General features: G+C 51.3%; 1 protein-coding gene across 1 annotated transcript in view; it reads right to left on the bottom strand.

Annotated features, from left to right (window-relative positions):
* Positions 1–26304, bottom strand: part of MYO7B (myosin VIIB) — a 72322-nt gene that overhangs the window by 498 nt on the left and 45520 nt on the right. Inside the window, exons 20-47 of the mRNA XM_079130545.1 lie at positions 25900–25984; positions 24406–24624; positions 22953–23123; positions 21902–22111; positions 21583–21747; positions 19726–19803; positions 19440–19567; positions 16014–16140; positions 14931–15050; positions 12958–13131; positions 12093–12320; positions 10787–10954; positions 9289–9406; positions 9080–9206; positions 7919–8082; positions 7067–7248; positions 5955–6085; positions 5626–5780; positions 5223–5400; positions 4656–4811; positions 3644–3749; positions 2633–2746; positions 2235–2322; positions 1719–1825; positions 1017–1202; positions 624–740; positions 346–429; positions 16–135 (exon numbers count right to left, since the gene is read on the bottom strand). Coding sequence (XP_078986671.1) covers positions 16–135; positions 346–429; positions 624–740; positions 1017–1202; positions 1719–1825; positions 2235–2322; positions 2633–2746; positions 3644–3749; positions 4656–4811; positions 5223–5400; positions 5626–5780; positions 5955–6085; positions 7067–7248; positions 7919–8082; positions 9080–9206; positions 9289–9406; positions 10787–10954; positions 12093–12320; positions 12958–13131; positions 14931–15050; positions 16014–16140; positions 19440–19567; positions 19726–19803; positions 21583–21747; positions 21902–22111; positions 22953–23123; positions 24406–24624; positions 25900–25984 — 4006 coding nt within the window. The remainder of the gene's footprint in view (positions 1–15; positions 136–345; positions 430–623; positions 741–1016; positions 1203–1718; positions 1826–2234; positions 2323–2632; positions 2747–3643; positions 3750–4655; positions 4812–5222; positions 5401–5625; positions 5781–5954; positions 6086–7066; positions 7249–7918; positions 8083–9079; positions 9207–9288; positions 9407–10786; positions 10955–12092; positions 12321–12957; positions 13132–14930; positions 15051–16013; positions 16141–19439; positions 19568–19725; positions 19804–21582; positions 21748–21901; positions 22112–22952; positions 23124–24405; positions 24625–25899; positions 25985–26304) is intronic.

Here is a 26304-nt window from a genome sequence, read left to right on the forward strand (position 1 = left end):
AGGGCCTGGGCTCACCAGAGAGGTCTCACATAGCATGCGGGAACCCCGGCCCAGGCTCCCCAGTGCCATGTGGAAGTAAGTGCTACCACTGCTCCAGCTGGAGATCTTGGTGAAGGGGTAGGTGGTGAGCAGGTCCTGTGGGTAGAGAGGCAGGTGGACAGGGAGCCAGAGCCCATGAGTTGTGTGTACCCCTGTGTGTGTGTGTGTGTGTGTACGTGTATGTGTGTGTGTATTGGGGGATGGAGGGTAGGCATGACACACCAGACTGGTGACGACAGCCCCACCTGCCTGGAGGTCCTGGGACCCTGGTGGCCCCCAGCCTTGCCCCAGGACCTGCTGTTCTACCTTGGTCTTAGGGTGAATGAGCAGCACCCCATGTCGGTTGATGGCGATGAGGACGATGTCTGGATAGGATGGCTCTGAGGTTTGCTGGAGAGGGAGGGGTATGATGGTCACAGTCCAGCCCAGGGGCCAGTGACCACTTTCTAGGTGCTCAGCTGGGGCACAGGCAGGTACACAGGTGTGCACATGCACACACGTGTCTCTGTCAGATTTGGCAGCCAACCCCACCTGATGGGTATTTGGAGTCAGGCTGAGTGGGGCCAGTGTGGAACAAGGCCTACCTTCACCTCGAAGAAGGCGGACCCAAAGGTGGGCCAGCGGCAGATCCACTTCAGGAAGGCCACCTTGGCTTCCTGCACTGTCTTATCTTTGTGCTTGTCATACTCCACAAGGAGGCTCTGGAGTAAGACAGGGCTGGTCAGGGACTGGGTGGGGCTGTTCTGCCCAGAGGGGACCTTCAGCTCTGGACCTAGATACCCCAGAAGCCCTTAATGCCCTGGCCCAGGTGGCACCCATCTACCTGAGAGTCAGTCTGGGCGGAATGTCGGGAAAGGCATGATGATGCAGCCCTCCTCCAATGCCCGGAAATGTGCCCATCACACCAGGGGCAGAACCTGACACCCAGTCCAGTAGGGCTGGCAGCCCAAGGACTCCCTCCACAATCCACCAAGCACCTTTTTCCATTCCTCAGAGGACATCAGGCGTGTGAGGTTCTCAGGCACCAGTTCCCTTAGGATCTTGGGTACACTAGCCAGTGGGGACTGGTCATTATCAAACCGAGCCTTGTAGATGAGGCCTGCCAGGTGGACAGCATCCTCCCGGGTACACTTGTGGAACCCACGCAGGTACTTGGGCAGCTCCTGAGTAGTAAACATGCTGGGCCTCAGGCTGCTGGCCCACCTCCCAACTTCATGAGCAGGTGGTGGGGGTCTGGGGTGTTAGCTCACTCCATCAGGGAGAGACTGAGCAGGTCAAAGGTTGAGGCCCTTGGTAAAGTTTTGGGTCATGGTAATGACCCGTGAGCCAGGGCACAGCTCCCTGACATCTTGCTGTGCTGGCCATGGTGCTCTATCTGCATATAGTTTGTCCTTCAGGGCACTGGCCAGTGCTTCACAAGCTTTGGAACCTTCTGTTCTCACCTCCTTCCAGTCCTGCTGCAGGTGTCAATGCAATTATGGTTCCTAGATGCTGCTGTGCTCTGCTACTGTCTCCAGAGTCCTCATGGGCTTGACCTGCCCACCTCATGGGACATTGACTGGTGCCCTGGGACAAAGCAGTCCCTGCCCTGGCCTCTGCCTCCCCAACTCTCAGGGAGGATGTGGGATGGACTGGGAGTGGAACCACTGGCCACAGGGTTGGGGAAGCCTGCCAGGTACCTGATGGTAGTGGAGTATGGTGTCTGCATTCATGTCCTTTCCCGGGGCCACGCTGAGCCACAATTTCCGCATGAAGTACACCTGGTAGGGGAGTGTCACGGGGGCCCCTGGGCGAGGGGCAGCAGTGGGCACCAAGCTCGTTCCGGCAGGTTCCACAGCTCACTTCCATGGCCCAAATACTGCTGTGCATCCCCCTGTTCTCTGCCACAGCACACCCTCCCCCTCTTTGCTCCTGCTGCCACCTTTACTTGGAAAGTTTTCATGATTTTTCCTCCCTGACCCCCGACTCTTCCTCATCTTTCAAAAATAGTGTGGGGGCTACCTCCTCCAGGAATGTTCCTGGACCTCCCCTTGGGGTTGGGCCCTGTGCACTACAGCCATGTGTGTCCAGGGACTCATAGGGGAATGAGTGAATGCAAGAATGACCACAGGGCCATGGAGAAGAGCCAGAAAGGCAGATAGTCCCAACCCTTCCCCCTCCATCCAAACCAGCCCACCTCCACAGAGACCCCTCACCTTCTTTCTGGGGCTTGTTCTTCTTTACCCAGTCAGACACCTGCCTCAAGGAGTCAAAAAAGAAATCTCCTTCTTTCTGGCTGATGACCTGGGGTTGGAAAGGGACAGAGGACAGGCAGGTAGTGTGGCTTCCAGGGAGACCCTGTGAGGCTGGGATCCAGTGGCCATCTACTCTGGCCTGATAAGCTGGGTACACTCTTGGAGTTGGAGTCAGGCTGCCTGTGACCAGGGATGTGTGGGGCCAGGGTTTTAGCTCCAAGACCCCACCCTCTTTCATCCTGTCAGCCCCAGCTGTGCAGTGACAGGCCTGGCCCAGCACAACTGTCCTGGGAGGCTGAAGTCTACCCTGCCATATGAGACCCTTGCCTGCCATCCTTTGACCTGCGGGGCCGGCACACCTTGTCTGAGATCTTGATGAAGAGGCTGCAGCCCTCCCAGGAGGCCAGCTGCAGCCTGGTGGCGATGCCCTCACACACATCTCGCACTCGAGTGTTGGCGCCCACCTCCAGCATCTGGGTAGAGAGACAGCAGGTGAGGGCCCCAGGCCCACGAGAAGCCTCCCCAAGCAGCTCTCAGGCAAGGCCCAGCCTGAGATGACCCTTCATGGCCTGGTGCTTTTGCTCCTTCATAAAACAGGCTGGGCGTGCTCTGTGCTGAGAGGGGCAGGCCTCCCTTTCAGACAGTGGGCTGGATGGTCACATTGCTTAGTCACAGCACTCACTGTCCAGGGACTCAGGAGGCCCAACCTTTGAACTTGCTTTGAGAGTCCTGCAGTGTGACCGTGGGAAGTTTCCATTAAAGGGACTCAGCTGTCCCCAAGGCTATAAAAGCCAACGTGCCCTTGGGGAGGGGTGAAGGCGGCACCATCTACCCAGGCTGCTCAGCTCCCTCTGCCCCACTCCCTCTGTGGTCTCTTGGCAAGGCCCTCTTTGTCACAGTTGGGTCTTGATGGACTCCCAGCTGCCCTCATTCTCCATAGCCACCATGGCGGGCTCTGTCCACAAGGCACATCCAGTGCTGGCACCTGCTCACCATTGCCCTGGGATGGTCAGAATACCCCTGAGGGACCCTAAGTCTTGGGCCTCAAACTTGCTGCTCACACTTCTGGTCTCCAAATCTTGCAACCTTGACTTAGTATCCCCAACTTATTCTTTTGGGACTTTCAGTTGCACCAGCAGCCTCCCCCAGGGCCCCTTACCCTCTGTGACTGTTCCCCTGGGACTCTGCTCCCCTGTGTTCCACACCCAGTGGGGCCTGCAACCCGGGCAGGGGGCAAAGGTGAGACCATCTGCTTGAGACTGAATAGGGTTCAGCTTGAGTGGCCAAAGAACACACTGGGTCAGTGGAGAGGGTGCCCCACAGTCTCATGAAGTCTGAGACTTGCTGTGGCACCAGGGTCGGTGACTAACCTCATTGGTGTCATTGGGGAAGTAGATCTTGTGGCATATCTGGGAGACATTCTGCTCTGCAGCCTCGACCTCTACCTGATGTGGGGGCTGCTTCCGAGGTCCTGTCCTGGGAGAGACAGTGCACACTGCAGATGCTGCCCCCATGCCCACACTGCCCCTGCCCCAGCCACCAGCCTTCACTTGGACCCTAAGCCAGGTGCCAGAAACAACCCCTGTGGTGACTTCTGTGGGGGTAGGTGTTCCTCAGTCCTAGGGGCTATACCTACATGGCTTCAGTGGAAGCCATGATGGAAATAGACCTGGTCTCACCTCCCAGATAGACACTGGAAGGCCAGGGACACACATGAAGAGGAGCCAGTGCCAGGAGCTCCTGGTGTAGGCAATGTGGGCAGGGCCAGATGTGTTCTTATTCTCACTCAAAAGTGTATCAGGTAGGGGCTGAGGACCCTAGCAGGGCCTCTCTGAGAGTGCCCACCTCCCTCCATGACAGCAGCTGTCATTGACATGTGGCCACTTACACAGTCAACTCCCCCACTCACGGCCACAGGAGGCCAAGCCAAGTGGAGGCAGGTGGTGTGCAGGAGGACCAGGACAGCCTAGGAAGAACTTCTGACTATGGGAAGAATGAGAAGGGAGGGGTCTCTGATTTCAGCCACCCTGGGCTGGGTTGGAACATCTGGGTCACCCTCTGGCCAGAGTTTTTCTGTACCAAAGTGGGTAGTGGAGGAACAGGTAAGCTACAGACAACATGGCTATGACAGCCTTCCAGGGGCCCTGACTGCCCAGATCTCACTGACCTTTCTGGGCCTCACCCTCTACCTCCTTTCCATTGGTTTGGGGCCTGATCCTGCTTGTCCAGGCTGACACCAGCTTTCGAAGAGAATACTGGGTCCACCTTGCTGATGGGTCTCCCTACTGACTGTGCTTCTGGAGAGCTGGGCCAGGTCCCTCTGCACCCTGGCTCAGCTGGCCCAAGGCTGATGCTCTGGGGGTATAGGGGCAGCTGGCTTACCTCAGGACCTTTTGGATGCGGCGACTGCAATCGGGGGCCAGCAGCTTCTTCCTCCGAGTGTCTATGAACTTCTGGGCATGGGGCAGCAGTGCTTTGCCGGGTGGGAAGAGGCCCGTGCAGAGCCACAACAGTTGCCAACCCCGCTCCTCGCTGTACCTGGGGGGTGGTGCCCATCAGCAGGAAGGGCTCCCTCCTGGGTCCCAGGTCAGGCCAGGCAGCAGCTTGGGTAGCAGAAACGTGAGACCTGCCTGGGCCTGGAGACCTGGGGGCCTGGCCGGGGAGGATGCAGGGGGACACCAACAAGCCTACATTGTGCCAGCCTACTGCCTGATTTCATAGGCCTTTCAGAGCCTGGAGATGGAAGGGGTACCATTGTGCCCATTTTGTGGACAGTGAGGTTCGGAGAGGCCATGGTCTGTTCAGGTCACATAGAGAAAGGGTACAAGGTGGGACTGTTCCCTCCTGTGCTGACCACCCTCAGGGCACTATAGAGCAGACCTGGGGTCTAGGAAGCTGGGATGAAGACTAGGGGAGCCAGCACCTTCCACCCCGCCATCCCTGGCAGACCTGTTGCAGTTTTGCGTCAGCTGCTTCAGAATCTGGCAATAGACCTCATCTTGCAGAGCTGAGTCCTGCAGCGCCAATGAGAAGATCTGATCTGTGAGCTCCAGTGTGGGCCAGGCCTGCCGAGAGGGGTAGTCGCCCATGTACTTGAGGATGGGTGTAGGGGTCAAGGAGAATAGCCCTGGGGGTTAGCCCTAAGCCAACCCCCTGACCAGGGCTAGCTATTGACCCCTGACCCTGGCCCCACACTGAGCCCTAAGCATCCCTTCAGGGATGTGTATTTTGGCTCTTCTTTGTGCTGTGAGGTGATGTCCAGCCTCCCACATGGGGCCAGGAGGGGACACAGGTGTCTGGGCTCATGAAGTTGGCATGTGGTGAGGGCAGGCTGGCTGGGGAAGGATATCATGGAATATTTGGCAGGCGGCATCCCGCAGGTCGGCTCTGTCATGCACACGCTTGAGCAGGGGCTGCCGCAGTGGTTCGGGAGAGTAGGCCCACAGGTGGCCCCGGGTGCGGGTCGGGGACAGCACGGCTTTGCTGACTGTCTCCTTTTCTGGGGACCTGTCAGGGATGAAGGCTAGAGTGAGGGCACACCTTAAAGCCTTTTCTGCCCAGGGCTTCTCCTCTGTCCTCATCCAACCTCCCAGGGTGGCTGTCGGAGGGCTGGGGGTCCCCTTCCTGCCATGAGCCCCTCATGGCGTCCCTCTGGCCTGGGAAGGCCAGGCAGGTGGATACCTGAAGAACTCATAGGAGAACCCCTCCAGAGTGTGCAGCTTCTCCTTGGGCTGCTCCTCAGGTAGTGGCTCTGAGAGCAGCTTTTCCTGGGCTGCCAGCTTCCGCTTCTCTGGTGACATAGCCAGCAAGCTCTGTAGGGGGTACAGGGCTGTGGGCATCCAGAAGACACTGCCCATGAAGCCCTTCCCATAATCTCCTCCTGGCTTGGTTGCCTCATTGACTTGGGGGTGGGGGTCAGACCCTAGAGATGGTTGGATCTGGCCTATCCTTTTGCTCCACTTGCTTTGGGACCTCAGCACCATGACTCAACCTCTCTGAGCCTGATGTTTATCCCCATAGGAGGATTACTGCCATTGGTGTGGAGCCCAGCCCATCCTGCTCTCAGGGTGTGGCCACTCGGGTTCTCTCAGATTCCCTGGCCTTTTCTAGGGTACTTCTCCTTAGGGGCATCCCTCACTCTGGTCCTGCTGGCCTGGTCCACCCCCATTGCAGGCCTCTGCACAAACATCACTCCCTTGGGGAATGCCTCCCCAGACAGGACACCCCTCCACCCCATTATCTGTTCCCATAACAACCAGTGCTGCTTCTTGGTAGCATATGTATATTTGCCATCAGTTTGTCATTTGCCCCATAGTCTGCAGTCTCCCTGAGGGTGTTGAGTTCAATTCTGTATTGCCAGCACAGGGGACATGCTTGGTTTTTGGTGCATGCGTGCTAGAATGCCTGCCTGCTCCTGGCTTCCTGCTAGGCTCCTTTTAGGGGTTGAGGTAGGGTGAATTTGGGGGCAGAGGAAGACCTGGATACCCTGGGGTTACAGTTTAAATGAGGCTAGGGAAGGACAAGTTTGTCCCCAGGACACACCCATGGTAGGAGACAGTGAGGAAGTACTCATTTATTGAGCATCTACTAAGTGCCAACTGCTGTTCTGTATTTGCCTACATACTGTGCCAGCTTTATAATCACCCCTGGGGATGAAAAGGGCCAGCAGAGTTGCCCTGGTGCCCAGGTGGCCCTCCTGGACCTCTGTGAGGGTGTGGGCAACTGAGGGAGGCCCCCAGCCAGACATCTCTGGGCTGTGTCTGCAGTGTCTCAGCTAAGCAGATGTGACCCACCAGCAGCTGGGACGAGGGCTTGACGAGGGTTGGGATGGTGTAGAGGCAGGCTGTGGGCACCAGCCCTGTCTTGCCAGTCCTGTCATTCTGGCCCAGGGTCCAGTTCTCAGAGGCTAGCAAGGCCTGCTTCTTGGTCAGGATTATCAAGTCCCCCTTCTTGAAGGGTAGGAGGGTGACATCATCTGCAGGTCCAGGTCACACACACACACAGGGACAAAAGGAGCAACAGGATAACACATTTGGGATGTTTCCCACTGGCATGCAAGGCCCTTCCCCTGTATCCCAGAGAGGCCCCCGCTTCTGAAGCCCCAGCACTATGTGCACCATTGCATTGCTTATGAATGCCTGGCTGACCAGTATGGACTGGGCAGAAGTCCTGGGACCTTGTCACACCCCTGCCTTGCCCAGAGGCCACAGCTCAGCTCTCTCTGGAGTGCTTGCTTGCAGAAAATCTGTGGCTAAGAACTAGACTCTCACCTTCCTGAACTGTGTGACCCTGGGTGAGATACCTCCCTCTCTGAGCTTCCAATTCTGTGCTGTAAAATAGGATAATGAAGTGACTGTGGGAGAGGGCCTGGCCAGTGCTTCTGCACACAAGGCCCACCTCAGAGGAGTTGAGGCCACCTTCTTTACCCCCCTCAGCTTGTGAAAGAGGAAACAGAGGCTGAGAAAAGGCAGGGTTTGCTCAAAACTGCCCACTCCCCAAGCTTTGGGACCCTCCTTCCTTCCTTCTGTTTGTGTCCCCAAGCCTTGCTCTGTGCCTTGTGGCTGCTGTGATGTGGAGATGGATGAGTCGCCTTCCCACTGGCCCCATGAGTGGCCCCTCACTGCACCTTCCCCCACCGTGGGCACCTGTGGCCTTCCTGTCCTGCAGGGCCATGGCGAACACGGACCTCTCCTTCAGGCCCTCCAGAAACAGGGCCACCAGCTCAGCGATGGCCACACTGCTGAGGGACATGAACTCGTACTCTTCATGCAGTGTGGACAGCAGCAGTCTCTGCCTGCCCTTGGCCTCCCTGAGGGGACAAAGGGTACATTGTGACCAGAGGACTTCTCCCTGTTTCAGCCCCTCAACAACCTAGAGGAGGTAACCCTCCAGGGTTACAGATGAGGAAGCAGTGGCTTCCCCAGGGCCATTGGCAGGGATGGGTTTGGAGCCCAGGTTGGCCCAAGTCCCAGACACCACTGTGGATGGCAAGCAAGTGACTGGCAGAGCTCAGGGCCCTTCAGGTCTCAGAGGCTGTGTGGGGTTGGCTCTGGGCAGGTCATCAAGTGACCAGTGGGCAGGGACACCACCAAGAGTGTTAGTGCTGAAGTGAGGCACCAGCTCTGTGGGACCCTGGCAAGCTATTCAGCCTCTGCGAACCTCACTTTACTCAAATGGGGAATAGGTGGTGCCGTGAGGACTTCATGGCCTCCAGGAAAGTGCCCAGTCAGCCTTGGAGAGTAGTGCCCTGGGACCTAGGGCAGCCCACTGGCCATGGTTATAATGGTCATTCTACGCTGTGGTGCTTTAACTAAGGGGCACGACAGGGGTGGGACTTTCTGAAGGGCTTGGAGGAGTTCCCAGTAGATGAGAGCTGTGGGGTGGGGTTTGGAGGAAGCCCCCGGCATTGCCCGGTGCCCTGCTCAGGTCCCATCCCTCACTCCTCCCTGAGATGACCTGTATTCTCTATGACCAGTTTCTCCCATGGAAAGGGAGAGAGCCTGCTACATGAATGCTTTCCAGAAAGATGGCATGCCTATGTGATCTTTCCAGGCGGGTCTGAGAGGCAGAGAGGGCAATGCTGACGCATAGATGGAGAACGTAGCCAGCAGTGTGGCTTGATATGGGGGTGGGCTCCCAAATCCAGTGGCCGCTGGACATGTTGATCACTATCCATCCACTCCAGCTCCCAGTGACCACACGTTGCCCTCGCCACTCTGTCTTTCCAGAGCCCCCCAGGCATCCAACTGAAGGACTCAGGTTGGGAACAGACAGATTTCAGGAACTCTTTCCTCGGGGGCTCCTACCTGTTTGTGATCAGGCCCATGATCTCTGGGAAGGAGAGTTCTAGTAGTGTCTTCTCCTGCTGGTCCAGGAAGTACAGCCCCCTCCAGTTAATGGCCAAGATCAGCTGAGTCTTGGGGAGGCGGGGTCCTAACCAGAGAAGACCGCAGACTGAAGGCCATGCTTGCCCCTAGGATGTTCAACCCATCTCCATCCCATCAGGTACTGTTACCAGAGAATGTGGTGACTTCAAAGAGCCGGGAGAAGAGCAGTGGCCACTTCAGGCGGGCAGCGTCCACTACTTTCTCCTGCACAGCCAGCGTCGTGGCTCGAGTCTGGGTGTAAGGGGCCTGTGGGGGATCATAGTCATTATCTCTATCACCTTGCCTCCCCTAGCTGAACCCTCCCCCAGAACTAAGGTGATTAATTTTTTGCAGGGGAGGGTAACCAGGGATTAAACTCAGGGGCACTCAACCACTGAGCCACACCCCCAACCCTATTTTATATTTTATTTAGAGACAGGGTCTCACAGAGTTGCTTAGTGCCTCTCTGTTGCTGAGGCTGGCTTTGAACTCACGATCCTCCTGTCTTAACCTCCCGAGCCACTGGGATTACAGGCATGGGCCACTGCGCCCGGCTAAGGTGATTATTTGATGGGTCATTCTGCATGAAGCCAGTGCCTGGTATGGGATACTGGAGGTGGAGGGTTGACCCAACTCTATTGGACCCTCTGGGGGAAAGTCCTTCAGGAGGTGGTCTTGGGAAGGGTGAGAGGCCTTCCCCTTGTTAGTACCAGGATATCAGAGGCTGTAGGGGGAGGTTACTGCCAGCCCATTTGGGGTGGAGGTAGGTCTCAGCATAGGCTGGGCATGCACACATGACCAGGTGCCCAGGGCCGCAGCTTGGGCTTGCTCTTATGTGTGGATCTGTGTCCTGCTTCATGCATGAGGACTACCTTGCTGTGTACCTAGGTCCTGGGCACTTTTTCTTTTCTGGACTTCTGCATATTTGGGGGCCTCTTGCAGAGATTTCCATCTCCATCTTCCCTTCTAATTCCTTCCTCCTCTGGCATGCGTCTTCCCCTCCTCCACTCTTTCCTCTTCCCATCTTATTGCTCTGTGTCCATAACTGGCTCTGAGGTCCTACTGACCTTTCTTTTCACTGTTTATTGGATCAAATGTTATTTCTCTTGTTCCTACTTTAAAAAATGGCTGGGTAATATTTGTATGCTGGCTTTGGGAATATAAATGGGTATGTCATACCTGACTTGGCCATATGCAATGTGTATCCAGTATTTACAATGTCCATACACTCTGACCTAAGAGTTCTTGTGTGCCTAGGGGCAGGAAGATAGGTGGGGGGCGGGGGGTGGTGAGGACAGGCCTTGAGCTAAGGCAGTGTCATAGTCAGCTGTCAGCTGTGGATACTCTCTTGTGCCAACAGGCCAGGGCCAAGATGGGCACTGCAATACACATCAGGCCTGGACCAAGATGACAACTTGAAAGGAGGAGGGTGGGTAGCAGGGACCTGTTCTAAGGAATAGAACTGTGTGGGCCAGTTTAAACGTCGCATATGGACATGCTTAACTATCAGGTTTAAACTTCCTGTTTGGCAGTGGGTTAGGGGTCATGGGGAGGGAATCTATTACCTTGGTGCCCCTAGATCCCCCTGCCACCACCCACCCTGAGGCAAGCTCAGGACTGGACTACTCAGGCTGCATGCAGGCTGACCTTGGTGTGGGCAGCAGTGACGAGGCTAGCCCACTTCTCTGGGGTCTTGGTCTTGTACAGCTTGGAGGGGACACAGCTGGGCAGCAGCTCCTGGATAGCCTCACTCCTCACTGAGGCACCAAGCTGCACGTAGCAGTGCTGGGCCAGCAACTCCACTAGCTCTTCCTCCTGCATAGCCAGGGGTTAGACATGGAGGGGAGGGGAGGTTAGAAAGCCCACCTTCCCCCTTGATGCATCCACCCCAAGGCCAGCTCTTGCCTCAGCACAGTGTAGTTAACCAGCAGCTGAGACAGGACCAGAGTGGGAGCAGCTACCTAGTCCTGCCTGGTCCTCTAGGCAGGACCAGCTCCCTTCCCTCTGGAACCCTTGCCATGCCTCAACTGGTCCTCAACTGCTCATGTTGGCAGCAGGTAATCCCAGTGGCCATGGCATTAACCCGGTAGGCCCTCTGCCTAAAGACACGGGGCCATTCTTGGAATTTCTAAGTGGAGCTCCAAAATTGCTACTCTGAGTGGAAGTGCAAGTAGACAGCACCCTATCCCTGTCTTAGCTAGCGTCCTCCCTTGCCACAGGAGGCTGTCCCTGCAGGGCTTCTGCAAAGACTCAGACAGGTTAAGATCCTGTATGAGGCACTTGCATGGCCAGCATGGCAGGGATCCAGTAGTCCTTCTATTTGGGAAGCCAAATCTTGTAGAACTGACTGTTCCCTGATCATGACCCTTCTAGACAGGACTCCAAGACTCTGTGCCTGCCTCTGTCCCCTTGATTTGACACAGGGAAGTTTGCTCTGCTGCCCCGGTAACTTCAGCCACACCGTCATCCTCCGTCACCTCAGTCATCATGACTACCCTATGCAAAGAGTTCTCAGCACTCTGCATACTCCAGATGTGGACCCAAGGCTTGAGGAGGTGACAGGACTTCCCAAGTTCATGCTGTCTAGGAGATGTAGAATGGGACTTGAACTTAGCCACCTGAGCTCTAAGGTCATGTTCTTGACCATTAAGTCCTGCAACTCCATAAACAGTTGCTGCCAGAGGTCAGATAGACCTGGGGCCTAAAGGTGCTTGAGCAAACCTGTGACCCAAGGGAAGAGAAAATGGAGACCAGGACAGGGACAGCTGTATCCAGTGGAGGCCCTAGGACTTGCTGCCCTGTGACCACCTTCTTATGCCTTTGCCCTCTGCCTCCTGCCTACCACATTCTACACTGCCTCTGACCCCAGCTGGGGGCCTCCTTTTTGGAGCATCTTCTGATGACCTCGACCTGGACCAGCCCTGGAATGTGGTTCCCTCTCAGGTCCCCTCACCTTCTCAAAGCTGTACTCGCCAGACCAGACTCCGTGAAGGACTTGCCGGTAAATGAGCTCAGTGCTGACAGGGTCCTCCCGGGAGTCATGCCAGGGAGTGAAGAATTCCTTCCGGAAGTAGATGCGCCAGGGTGAATGGCGCTGGCTTTCACCCTTCTCCTGGGCCAGTTGCTCACACCGGGCCACAGCATCCATCACGTGGTCACGTCCATTGCCCAGGGACCAGAACTGAGGACAGAATTGGGGGCAGCAGGGGTTAGCAGCTGTTGTGTGCCTTGCCCCACAGGGACACCCATCCTCAGCACAAGCATGTGGAAGACAGAGATCAGAACTCTCAGAGCCCAGTGTGGGCTGAGTGGACACTGCTAAGTCCACTTGGACACCTGAAGGACTTCTCTATGGATGATATGGCCTGTCCATTGGTCACATCTCTCTGCTGGGCCCTCCCAAAGGAAGCAGAGATTGATGCCGGTGTGTTTGGTCCACGACACATGGGTTGGCCAATTGGTGTTTGTCTGAGTCTGAGGGTTAGGGCACCTGAGTAGGTGGTGATGGGGGTTCAGGTGGGCTGTGTGCTGTCTGCTGCAGGGCAATGATGGCAAGTTGGAGCAGGATGCTGGCATGCGCGCTCTGGTGTGGCAGGGAAGTGACAGGGTGAGCAGCTGCTGGGCTGAGTGTGGAGTAAGGGCGGCTACCTGGTGTGTGTGTGTGTGTGTGTGTGTGTGTGTGTGTGTACACACCATTAATGTGTCTGGGAGCTGGAGGGGCAGGAGCTGGGCTGGCACGTTGTGAAAGCTCCAGCTTCAGGACACTCTGGTCCAGGTACATGAGGGAGACCAGCTGCAGAGAGGCAGCTGGTGTTTACCTTGTCATACACAGCAACCTGGAGGGAGAAGCCCAGGTGATCTCTGAGGCCCTTCTTTTGGGCAATATGCAGGCAGATTTCCCCTGATGTGGAGGCCGAATCAATCATGATGGCCAGGCTCTCCCCAGACACCATGATGACTTGGATGGGGATGTGCTTCTTGGACTTGACAGCCTGGGGACAGATAAGGACTCAGGCCCTCTGGCCTGGAGAGGGGCCTGGGCCCAGATTCCTGGAGCTCCCAGAGCCTTGGACTGGAGGTCCATCTATCACTCTGCCCCACCCCCCTTCTCTCCCAAGTATCCCCGCCTGCCCATCCCTGTGGGTTCCTGAGAATAGGACCTTCAGAAGCCTCAGGGTCGGCCATGTCTCAGCATGGAATTAACAAAATTTAGGTTCATGGCTCCCACCAGGGGCAAGAACAATGTTGCTTGGATATGTGATGATTTGTGGGCCTCTCCAAGTTTGCCTCAGTAGCCCTGTGGGCACAGCCCGTAGGCCATAATGGTCCACTTCTAGATGAGAAGCCTGTGAGTCCTCCTGAACATTTCCAGATTCTCGGATCCTACTACTGAATTCAGTACTGCATCGAATATTCACAGCTACCACAAGTTCACCTACAATTATAGGGCTCATGAGAGACAGACCCTGTGGACTTTGGAGATCAGGCGAAAACAGGGAGGAGGTATGGCTGGAGGTGATCCACAGGCCCCAGCATAGGGCACTGCAGGATCACATGGGTAAGCCCCTCCCAGGCATGGGCTAGGACCAGAGATGCTGGTACAGCCAGTGCATGCATCGCCTCCATCCTGGCTCATCAGAGTGATCCTTCCTTCCTTTCTTTATTTTTGTGGTGCTGGGGATTGAACCCAGGGCCTTGTGCTTGCAAGGCAAGCACTCTACCAACTGAGCTATCTCCCCAGCCCCAGCGTGATCCTTTCTGAGGATACCTCAAGAAGTTGCAGGTATCCTGGCTGCCAAAACAAGTAGCAGAGGCACTTTTTCCCAACAGCAATGCCATCAAGGATGACAACCTTGACATGACCATGACTTTCAAGAAAGTGCAAATGCCTTGGGGAGGAGTAACTCAAAACAATTAGCAGCCATTCACAAAGCAATACTAATGACTATGTCAGAAATATTTCCCCCTTCAACTAATAGGCCATAAGAGAATGTTTGTAGCAGTGTAATTCATAATAGCCAAGTTATAGAACTAGCCTTGGTGCCTGTCAACAGTTGAGTGAATAAACAAAACATGGTATATATACACAATGGTGTTTTGTCAACCATAAAGAAGAATGAATATGGCATCTGCTGGTAAATGAATGGAACTGGAGAGCTTCATGCTAAGTGAAAGAAACCAGACTAAGAAAGTCAAGGGTCGAATATTCTCTCTAAAATGGAGAAGCTATAACAGAAAAAGAATAAAAAAGAAATCTCATGAAATTAGAAGGAAGAACAGTAGAGGAAGGGGACTGAGGGGCAGGGAGGAAGAAGGGAAAGGGGAATGAAATCAGCCAAACCATGCTATGTCCACATATGACTACACCACAATGAATCCACTTTTATGTATAATTATCATGCACTAATTGAAAAAAACAGAAGGAAGACCAGCAGAGTAGAGCAAACAGATCAAGGGGAGGAAGGCAGGGAGGGAAAGGGGAATGGAGTTGATTAAATGATATTATGTGCATTATGAACATGTCACAATGGATCCCACAATTATATATAGTTATAATGTACCAGCAAACGCCATTTTTAAAAAGATTGATGATTTAGAGAGGCTGAGTGCAGCTTGGAAGCTTGGGCTCTGCTAGGAGGGGCTGAGCTCCATGGGGGCTCACGGGGACCATGAAGGAGCCCTGGAGGAGATGGAGGAATGCTAAGGACAAAGTCACCCCACAACTGTGCCGCAGGAGCCACGAGGGCTGCACCACCCCACACTGCCCATCTCCTGCCCTTCCAGCCCATACCTGAAGCTCCAACCAGGTGGGAGGCTCCGCCCGCACCCCATTGGCATAGGTACGACGCAGGCGTTCAGCACAGAAGGGCCCATAGCCTGCGGGCCCTTGACCAATGAAGTTCAGCAGATACTGGAGGGAGAAGAAAGGAGGAGGAAGGAGACATTCAGAAGGCAGGTCAATTTTTACGTCTTACCCACACAGATTTTTAAAATTATTAAACTCAGAGGTGTTTAGATGGGCACTCTCCATCATGAAAAGGAATAGAAATTGGTACCTATCTGAGGAGTTTGGCAGTTTGTATAAGTAGAAAAAATAGTGGAGAAAATTAAAAGAAAAATGTAGGAGAGTCTATGTCCAAAATGCATGCCAAAAACAGCAACAAATATGTGTTGAAAATCTTTTTGTCCCACGGAGGTGTCTGGAAGGGTTTACTGGTGTCAGAGTGGCTCAAGTGCCCAGACCAATGGCCAGGGTGACCATGGTTCCTGTTGTCCCCACAGGGACACATAGTAAGTGAGTGTTTTCTATTTGACTGTAAGTGTGACACTGTAACACCACAAAGGCCAGAAGAAAATTTAATGCAAGTTACCTCTGGGTGTAAGAATGACTTTGATTTTTGTTTCAACTGTCTGCATTCCACATATTAACTTTTATCTCAAAACCAAAAGGTATATTAAGACAGTGAAGTTTGGGGCCTCTAACACTTGCAAGCTTCTGCCAACCACATCCATTTGTAATTTTAAGGAGGAGAAATAGGTGCTGCAGCCAGTCTCCAGTAGGGGCTCACTCCCAGGACAACGGTCTTTTTAAGACTCACTTCATTTGTCATCTCATTTTAATTTTGAAGAGTCATCCTAGTGCCTGAGCCACAGGGAAATGGCCTTCTAGTCCCTGGATAGGGAAGGAGCCAGGTACAGTGCCCTCTGGTATAGACAAGGAAACTGAGGACCAGAAAAGTGCTGCCCATTGGCCTGCACGTTCAGGAAAACTTGGACCTGGACCCAGATTTCTTGACCTGCTCCTGGCCCAGAGCCCACTCATGCTCCTGCTGTAACCCCCTGCCTCCCCAACCCTGCCCTGGGCCCTCCCCACCTTCATGAACCTCTCTGAGGGCGGGAAGCAGCCCAGGCAGAGGCTGAGCAGGATCCAGCCTCGGGCCATGCTGCTCTTTTTGGAGTTTCCAGAGAGCTGCTTGCAGATCTGGCAGTAAATCTCATCCCTGAAAGACACAGACCACTGAGAGAGCAGGCTTGGTGTTTGTTCTGGGGGAGGGGAGAGACAGGAGCCTGGGCACAGGGTCTTTCTGCACCTCGGTGAGGTCTCATGGTCAGGTCACTCCTCCAGCACTGGAGCCCTCCCCAGCCCTGACGTGTTCCCAGGGCTGCATGTCCCACTCCCTCAGACCTCACTTCCTGGTTCATCGGGGTCCCAGTCCTCCCTCCCAGATACCCTCAGGTCTTTGCTCTGATTCACCCCCTCTGCCCATGATACCCTCACCCCTGGGTCACTGACCTCAGCCTTGTCTGCCCTGGTTCTTGTATAACCTGATCTGCTCCTTTCCCCAACTTTGCAGCTATTTCAGACATTTATTTCTCTCTCTGCCCTGAGGCCTTATGTCTTAATGCCCCGGGTGGGGGGGGGGGTATTAAGACCACTCCTTTATGGTACCCCCACAGGAAGTGAGCAGATCCACTGTGGGTTTCTTTGCTCTCTAATGCTCTCTGCCATGGTTTGGGTAAGTTCTCCCAAACCATGCTATTGGGAGATGTGCTATTGGGAGATGGTGGGCCCTTTAAGAGGTGGGGCCTAGTGGGGGGAAGTGAGGTCATTGGGGGTGTGCTCTTGAAAGGGATTTGGGGACTCTGAACCCTTCCTTTCTTTCTTTTTGCTTTTTGGCTGCTGTGAAATGAAACCTCTTTCCACCATGTGCTCTGCCTCACCATTGGCCCAAAACAATAGGGTCAAGTGATTTCAGAAACCTCTGAAATTGTGAACCTAAATAAATATTTCTCCCTTATGAATTGATTATCTCAGGTGTTTTGTTATAGTAATGGAAAACTGACTAACACACTCACCAAATAAAGGGTAAATTTTTCAAGGATAGAGACATGTTTTCTTCATTTCTGATCCCCAACCCTTAGGCCAAGTCCTCACCCTGAGCAGGAACTTAATAAATGTATGTTGAATGCATGATCGATACGGAATGCAGCATTTGCTTTGTCTCTGAATTTGGTTATGACCCCAGAGCCAAGGACAAATTGATGTTAATATCCAGCATTCTAGAGACAATCTTATAGAATTTACTAAAAGATTGCAGAACCAGTCCAGCATGCCACTTCCAGCCTGCATAGGGGAAGGTGAGAAATTTGAACCGTGACTTCAGGAGGAACTTCATGGAGGAGAAGGATCTATGGCTCATTTCCACTACTTACAAGGGATGGGAGAGTGAGGGAGACCCCAGAAGAACTATCAGTAGGGATGGAGCTGTTTTCCAGAGATGAGACCTATCCCACTTCCTATCTTAAGAAGAGCTTCAGAAGTCCATTGCCCACCCCTAGCCCAAGCTATTGTAATGGGACATGGTGAAAGAATTCTTGCCAGATCTTGACTTTCTTCCCTTCAAGTCGAGGACCTCCATTAACAAAGAGACTAAAGTTGCTGCTTTCTTCTGGAGATCAGAGTCCATCTTGATGGACAAGGTGAAGAAAGAATAGTCAAGAACTGGGAACTACACCTGTATTATTTGGTGGGGCATGCATGAGCTTCCTGTTGACCATGAGGATGCCATGAGCTAAATTTTAGGCAGCTCATTATTCCAGAAATTCCTAGCAGTGAAAGACTGTGGGATGTTCGACCTGCAGCTAGAGTCAACAGGAACTCTTAAAGGATCAGCAAGGTATCAGCACAGTTGGATACCAGGACTGCATGGGACCGTCTGGAGGAGTTATCTGAATAACACATCATGCACCCTTTGAACATAGATTTTATGTGTCTGCCATATTGGACAGTATGGTAACTGGTAAGGATTATCAAGGGACAACTACAAACAGAACCAAATAAATTAGAAGAATTGCCCAATTGGTGTTATGCAGACAGCTAAAACTTGGGTATAGGTTAAATAAAACTTGGGTAGAAGCCATCTATAGTCTTACTGGCTTGAAGAACCAAAGAACAGAGTTTGGAATCCCCATTGCAACTTGAAAGTGAAAAGGGAAATCCTGGAATGAAGAAAACCAGAGAAGAAGAGTCCTAAATTTTGTATATAACATTTTTCTAAATCTCTGGCTTATACTTTGTTCATGAATGGTGGGGTAGACTCTAGTAGGCTAGCTGAAGCTAAAGTAACTTAACAGGAATTCCATCTGTTGTTCACCATGGGGATGACATGGTTTCAATCCAGCCAAATTATCTGCCTGCCAAAACCAAAAATCAACACTCTTTGAAAGAATATAATAGAATCCAGTTTCTAAATGTATCATCCTTAATGTCTAGGACACATTTGAAAGTACTAAACTTAAGGGGAAACAGGAAAACATGACCATCATCAAGAGAAAAAGCCAGTCAATGGAAACTGACCCCAATATGACCTAGATGTTAGATTTGCAGAAAAGGCTTAAAAACTATGGTAACTATTCTCAGTGACATAAAAGAAACTACACTCATCATAAATGAATAAATAGGAGACCTTGGCAAAGAAATAGGAATGTAAAAATTAATTAAGAAAAATATAATAATATAATTAAAAATAGATCATCTGAAGTAAAAACTTCTTCAATGGTTTAACAGTGGATTGGAGAAGATAGAGATGAGTGAATTTGGAGATTGATCAACAGAAATTAACCAGTCTAAAGAACAGAGAGAAAAGAAGGAAAATACAAACAGATCCTCAGGGACTTGAGGAACAGTAGCAAAAAGTCTTATATAAGTTTAATTAGAATTTTATGCGGGTAGGAGAAAGGAGAGGAGAAGAGAAGGAGGGAGGGAGGAAGAGAATTTTAGAAGGAATTATGGCCAACATTTCTTCACATTTGGTTAAAAATAATAACTTAAAACAAGCAAACCTCTAAAATATAATCTCTTAAAGCAATTATTTAATTATGTGAAAACCTAATTCTTGTAAAGTAAATTGCATATGAAGCAAATTTACACACACACACACACACACACACATGCACACACACGCACGCACACACACACACACACACACACACACACACATACACATATATCTTTTTTACAGCATCCTGAATTACAATGTTCTAAAATGAATCCTTAGCCCATGATGAATCTGTTTTCCTAAAACTGAGTTTTATTCCTTGGTTTTCTTAATGCACAGCAAGTAGAGACCCTTGATGGTTGTAATATCTGCTGCACTTAGAGCCAGCCTGCAGGCCCTAGGCTACGGAGCAAGGAGAGGAGCAGTTATGTGGGGACAGGGGAGGAGGTTGTGGCCATGGGCTGAGGGCTAGTGAGGGACTAGATGTTATGAACAGGGGTGAGGTGGGAGTGGGAACTGACCTGAGGGTAGGTCGCAGAATGGCATAGCCCACAATGAAGTGCACCTTCTCCAGGTTAGACATAGGTCGTTTTGAGATGGGGTCATCAAGGTCAAATGGCTCCTCTCCAGTGTTCAGCTGGCTAGCCACCTTGAAGCCCAAGGATGACTGTCAGGAATGCTGTGATTCTCCCCATTTGCCAAGGAGGAAACCAACTTGTGGGGATTGAAGCAATAGCCTGGGAACCCTGCAGCAGCAGGCTTGTGACAGAACTAGGAGAAGACTGAGTACCCTGGCTCTGGGCTCACCTGGCCTGTGATCCGGGAGGACCGCTTCAACTTCATGGAGGAGATTCCTTTGGTTCCTCTGTCCCTTTGGCTGAGTTTCTGTAGAAAAAGTTACCACAGGAATGTGAACCTCAGAAGTCCCTCGGTGCTGCTAATCCTATAGTCATCTACAGTGGAGCAAGTGTCAGCACTGCCAGTCATTTTCTGGCCAGTTTATAAAACTGATGGGGAAGGGTTTGCCCCCAGTCATTAAGATCTTTTGCTCTCCTTAGGCAGGGACTGCATCTTGTCTTGATGGCCTCAGGAAAGCTAATAGCGGGACTTAGCATGGGTTGGGATCAGCCCAGCTCCAGGACCAGGCACCATCTCTGGCTGGGGGTAAAGTTGGATTTTGGCACAGGGAATGAATGTGAAATACATGGTCTAAAAGCTCTGTGAGGACAGGCAGGGCTTGTTTGGCCCACCAGTCTGAACATGGGCCACACTGCAGGTACTTAATGAGCACACAAAAGAAGGAAAACCTGAACCCCAACCTCTGCAAATACACACCCTGTGTCCACCCTTCAGAGGAGCAGCATGGCTAGACTGCCTCTGAGAGTCCCTTCCTTGAGGATTCATCAGCCTCCCAGGTGAACTCCAATGATCACCACCTCCCAGCATTCCTGCCCTGTATTCCTCCCTATCCCACAAGGTATGAGACTTCTAAGATCAGACGTTCATCTTCTTGCTTTCCTTCCTGGATTACTCGTCTTGGGAAGCCATATTGTAAGGATGCTCAGGTAGGTCTATGGAGAGGCCCACATGGCAAGGAACTGAGGCATCCTGCCAACAGTCATGTGACTGCACCATCTTGGGAGTGGACTCTTTAGCCCCAGTCAAACCTTCAGATAACTCCAGCCCATAATGACAGCTTGATGGCAACCTCATGAGAGACCCTGAGTCAGAAATGACTAGTTAAGTTTCTCCCAACTCTCAGAAAGAGTGTTAAATAATAAATATGTACTGTTTTAAGCTACTATGTTTTGGGGTAATTTGTTACAGAGCAGTAGGTATCTCAAATGCTTTGGTAGAGTTTGTCTCCAGAGGTCAGGGAGTTAGGACCTGGGACTGGGACTGGTTTGGCCATGCAATTGTGGCTGCAGAATCCTTTAGGCTTCTATGAAGTTAGTCTGCACACAGGACCTCACAGGTATCAGAGCTAAGTCTACATCAGTCATCTGACGTATGAGGCACTCTAGGGTTCCTGTGGCTGGTGGACCCCTGAGAGCTGTTATGTTATTGCTGTATAATTCCTCAGGACTGTTCTTAGTTCTACTAAGAACTTCCACTAAGTTACCTTGTGCTAGGCCTTAGAAAGGATGTCTAACCAAAAATAGATGTGAATTAACCCTTCATCACAGGGAAGAACATGGGTCAAGAAGCTGTCTCTGAATTCAGCAGAACGATTTCAAAGCTAAGTTCCCACACAGGTGTTCACCGTGATTTTGTGGAAAGTTATTTCATTTAGTTTAAAATAAACATAAGAATCCCTATCTTGTAGGGTTAGCCCAACTGAGAATTAAACTAAGAGAAGCCACTGGTACATAGCAGACTGTCTGTTAATAACATTTCTTGTTATTATTGTTATATGCATTTGAGTTAGGTTCAAGTCAAACCTGATATTCAGAGTCCAGGGGACCCTCTCCATTAAAGATTCAAATTGTCCTGGGTGTGATCCTGAATTCACAAGTTCTTGAGTGCAATTCAAAACTGTAAACACCTGAAAACCCCTGCCTTGGGGGCTGGGCTCATAGGTGATGTTGGTGAGAGGACTCTAGGTCCAGCTTTCTGAGGTCTGAGACCTGGTGGATACCTGCCTACCACCCTCATACCATGCACCTGTGAAGATACATGCTGTGGACTTCTGGGGCTGCTCTCCCTGTCCAGCGTGTTGTGGATCTGCTGCATCACTGGGTTGCCACTCAGACTCTTCCTGGCATACAGCACTGGCTCTGGAAGGTCACCCATGAACCTCAGGATGATATTCCACACGTCCAGGGCAGCCTGGGGAGCAAAACGGAGGGCCAGGTTAGAACTCACATCTCAGCACTGGTGCTGACAGTGTCCCAGGTCTTTTCCTTATTCCCTCTGAACCACAGCTCAAACTCTGGGCTCTAGGGGTGGTATGAGCCACTAGAAACCAGAGAATCATGGCTACCGAGTAGTCTGTATCATCCTCATGGTAGAGTAGTGGGTATCGTAGGGGCCGCTGGATGTGTGTGTGGGTGGCTGATTTCTGGAAGTAAGTCACAGCAAACTTGGGAAAGGTGTACTCAGCCAGGCCATCCACATCCTCCTGTGGCTCTTCCAACATGGGGACCATATCCAGATCAATCTCAGGCAGTTTCTGTGTCTTCACTTCCAGATCCTAGGGGCCAGTGAGGGAAGGCATGGATCATTTTAGATAACAACTCTTGGCTAGTTATTCAGTGGGGTGAGCCGTGCTAGGGGACAGGGAGCTCTAGAGAGGTTCATCTGGCTATCTGTTAGGTGCAGAGGCATTTACCCAGCCCTCTGGTATCTGACATCTTCACCAATATAGTAGGCCACCTCGCCTACTATATGCATGACCTCGTGCACCCTGCTCTGCAGACACAGGACCTCTATACTCCTACCTCCAGCCCTCTTCCATACCTCCCTGCAGGCTCAATAGGACAGGTACAGTGCTTCCCCTGAGGTTGTCTCAGTCCCCACCCCACCCTTGACTACACAGAGTGAAGGGGCAAGAGGAGGGCTGAGGTTTTGAACACCAAGAGAGGTAAAGTGCCTAGGTCACTGGGTCTTGGGACCCAGAACTATGATGAGGACCTATAGTACAGCCCTAGAACACAGCCCTTCCTGCCCTCTACCCTTATTCCCACCACCACCAGCCTCAGACCTCATGTCCTCCTGTTGCAGGATTGATTTTCTCTGCATTTCAGCTTCCCCAGTCACATTCTGCAAAGCAACAACCTCCAAGGCTCCACAGATAGGTGGGAGGTGCTGCCTAATTGAAAGTTCCCTAGCATTCATTTACACAGTAAAGGTTCCAGGGTGTCTTGTAGGGGAGAAAGCTGCCTGGCTCCAAAGGATTCTCCTTCTTTTGCACAATCACCCAGGGCTGCAGAACTTCCTTGACCACCCAACCTGGCAATCTCCAAAGGATTCAAGTGTTTGATTGAGATCAGGGGCTGGGAAGGTCCTCCTATTCCTGTCTGGGGTTGTCTTACCTCAAAACCAGTTGGGGCCTGGCCCTCCTGGCCCCCAATCATGGATGGAAGAAAGCCGAACACCTTCTCTACCATTTCCGTGTCAGTGACAGTATCATAGATGGACTTGCGCTTCTTGGAAGGGAGAACATTTTGACTCTTCTGTTCTTCAGCTGGAAGGACCAGAGGTCCCTGCATACATAGACATTGGGGAGAAGGTGACTTGCAGGTCCACCTGGGCTCAGGGGACCCAGTTCTGTCTACCCTCACAAGTCAAATATCTTTAAGAAGCCAAGTAAAATGTGTACTGCAGTTATTTGTTCAAATCAGTATATTTCGCTCTAAAATAACAAATTTAAATAGCTAGGGTAAGTGGAGATCGACAAGCCAGAGCTTTTCATTTCCCAATGATAATCAGAGGTCTAGGGAGGTACAGTTTCTGGCTTGACCCCTGAGGCACCACTTCAAACTCCAGGGAACACAGATCTCAGCAACAAAACCACCACTCATACCCATGGGGTCCCTTCATTCAAAGGGCACCAAGGGTCTACCAGGGAAGTCCCCAGAGCCTACACTAACACACAGGTGAGAGTGTTTTTACAGTCAGGCTGGGGTCACTCAAGCTCAGGAATATGCTCCTGATTTGTCTGAGGGTCTATTCTTTCACTTGCCCTGTTCATTTTCATGGTAGTTTGTACAGAAGACACAATTTCCATCTATGGGGCAAAGGTAAATGTCATCCAATCCACTTTGCCTTATCACAAAAAGAACCAAGTAAGAAGGAATGAGGCTGAGTCTTAGCTACCTTATGGAAGAAATAGGATTATGCAAGGGTGAGATTTCAAAATATAGGAGCATGCATCTTGGAGCTATTCTGCTGCTTCTTGTTCTCCAAACTGTCCAGAAATTCAACGACTCCCCTTGGTATTTCTCTGTCCCCTGAACAGTCATGCACAATCTTATTACCAAGGGTCTTTGCTATTTTCCATGGAACAATGACACGCCCCCCTCAGCTCATCTGACTCAGATTTCCCATGCCTTTTAGGGAAATTATCATCCCCTGCAAAGAAATAGTCTCTAAGGCTAAAGGGAAGGGACCAAGGAGCTTCACTTCCAGGTTCCAGGAATAAGGCCACATCTCGTTGATCTGATGCCTGTCCTGTGCTATACCTTGTGAGCCCCTAATTGAGTCTTCACAGATGATGTGAGGAATGCTACAACCCTAACTTTGGACAAGGAAAGAGATGTCTCTTGTCCTACCTAAACTGCAGGAGATGCCTCCTAATTTGCTTCTTGTATTCTTGCTGAGTTCTTGAGTAATTAGAACAGATTTAAACATCTTGTCTCAGGAGTAAAGACTTTCCAAAGGGGCTTCTGGTGAGAGTTCCATATTGCCATTCATTTTTCCCATTTGCCCTCACACACTTAGGCCACAACCAGTGCCACCTGCCCAGGAAGCTGGGTGACCACCTACATTGACTTTCCGCCGCTGGAAGCTCCGCCGAGCAGCCATGCCCCTGGCATGCGCCTGGATGACCACTACAGCCCTCCTCTTGGCCTGAACTTGCTGGCGCACCAGGTAGCCCCTGCAGCGGGCCTGCAGCTGCACCATCCTCTGCCGCATGGCCTGGAACTGCCTCATCTGCAGGTGGCTCCGGGCAATGGCCTGTAGGCGCTCAAAGCCCACCAGGATCTATGGAAGCAAGAGAGAGAAGGGTCCAGGACCAGAAGGCCCAGTAGAGGAAACAGACAGCAGCATTGCCCAGACCTTGCAAGTTAGCTTTGTAGTCACCTGCTTTTGTTATAGGGCTGGTTTGAAACTTATACACACCAAGAATGAGCCTACTAAGTGAATTTCTATTTGTAAAGTAATTAGAACAGAGTCTGCCATGCAAATAAGTGCTAAACAAGCATTTGTTAAATAGCATAAATAATAAAGTGGCTTCCGGAGCCATCGATGGAGTGAGTTGGCATGGATTTCACATGGGTTATTAGAATCCAGAGCCTTGCTTTTCATTCATACCTGCCAACAAGTCCAGTCACCTTATTGGATGTAGGCTAATATACCTGTGTAGGCCTGTGACTGACTTAATCAAGTTAATCCCCCAGGAAGTTTTAAAAATCAAAGGAAAGTAAGACATGAATAAACACATTTATGCTGTAAAAATTCCTTAGGCCACAGCAGTTCCTGAGCCCCTGGGATAAGCTTCTAAAGACCAATACTATGGGTCAGCTCAATGGCTTAGAAATTACAGACTCACATCCAAAAGCCAGCATACTAACTGAATGCTCTTGGGGAATCTACTTAACCCTCTATGTCTCAGGCCCTTAATTTATAGAGTTGGTGAAATATTAAATGAAAAGATGCATGCAAAGCAACAGGTCCCAAGTAGCTTTTCCATACATGTCAGCTATCATCACAGTCTTTGTGAACATGGAATGCAGGCAGGCCTGGGACCAGTTTTGTTGATGGGATTGTTTTATGCACAACCACATCATGACCATGACAACGACAAGTGATCAAGAGAGGTGCAACAGAGCATGGGCATGGATATCTGTTCATCTGTTGAGCAGATACTTATTAGCATGCCTGTGGTTAGGAGAAAAATAAGGAGTACTTGAAACGGAATCATCAATCCATTTCCTTATTTTGTTGGAAAGCTGGGTAAAAGATAGCTATTATCTCAATTCAGAAAAGAATCCCTCAGACCAGCTCAGGGGATGCCCAACATTCTAAAGGAGAATATTCTGAAGCCCACAAACATGGGACCTGAGACTATGTTACAAAGAGAGCCGTAGGGTGCTGGCGTCTGGTTGTTTTAAATCTATACTCCATGTCTGTTAGGGATGAGACACTTCCTGCTTGAGGTCTCTTATTCAGATAAACACGCTTTTAAAATCTGCCTTTTATCAATAGTTAGTTATCAACTACTCCTGAAGGCCCAACCTCCTGAGCTTTCTTTCTCACCAGCTTGAAATTCCTCCTGCTGCAGTAGCCTCGCCACTCTGCCTGGAGGGTCACAGCTGCCCGCCTCTGTCTCAGGAACTCCTTCCTAAGGGGGAAATGGAAGCCAGAGGTGTGGGACAATCCCAGACATTTTAAAGTCTTTGCAGAATGGAGACTGATTTGGAAGGGAAGACGGATGATAAGACGTTGGAGAACACGAATCCATGCTATACTTTCTCAAAAGCCTTTAAAGACCAAAAGATGCACAGCCAGGTTAGGAACATAACATCTATGTCAACAACCTAAATTTCTGAATGAAGACAGTCCAGCTTTTAAAGTAATCAAGAAATTCTTCCTCATCCCTCCCCCAGCCAAGACAAATAAAATTATAAAACGCATCTCCAACATTTTATTTCTAGCCAGACC

The sequence above is a fragment of the Sciurus vulgaris genome, assembly GCF_902686455.1.
Source record: "Sciurus vulgaris genome assembly, chromosome: 3".
Lineage (NCBI taxonomy): Eukaryota > Metazoa > Chordata > Mammalia > Rodentia > Sciuridae > Sciurus > Sciurus vulgaris.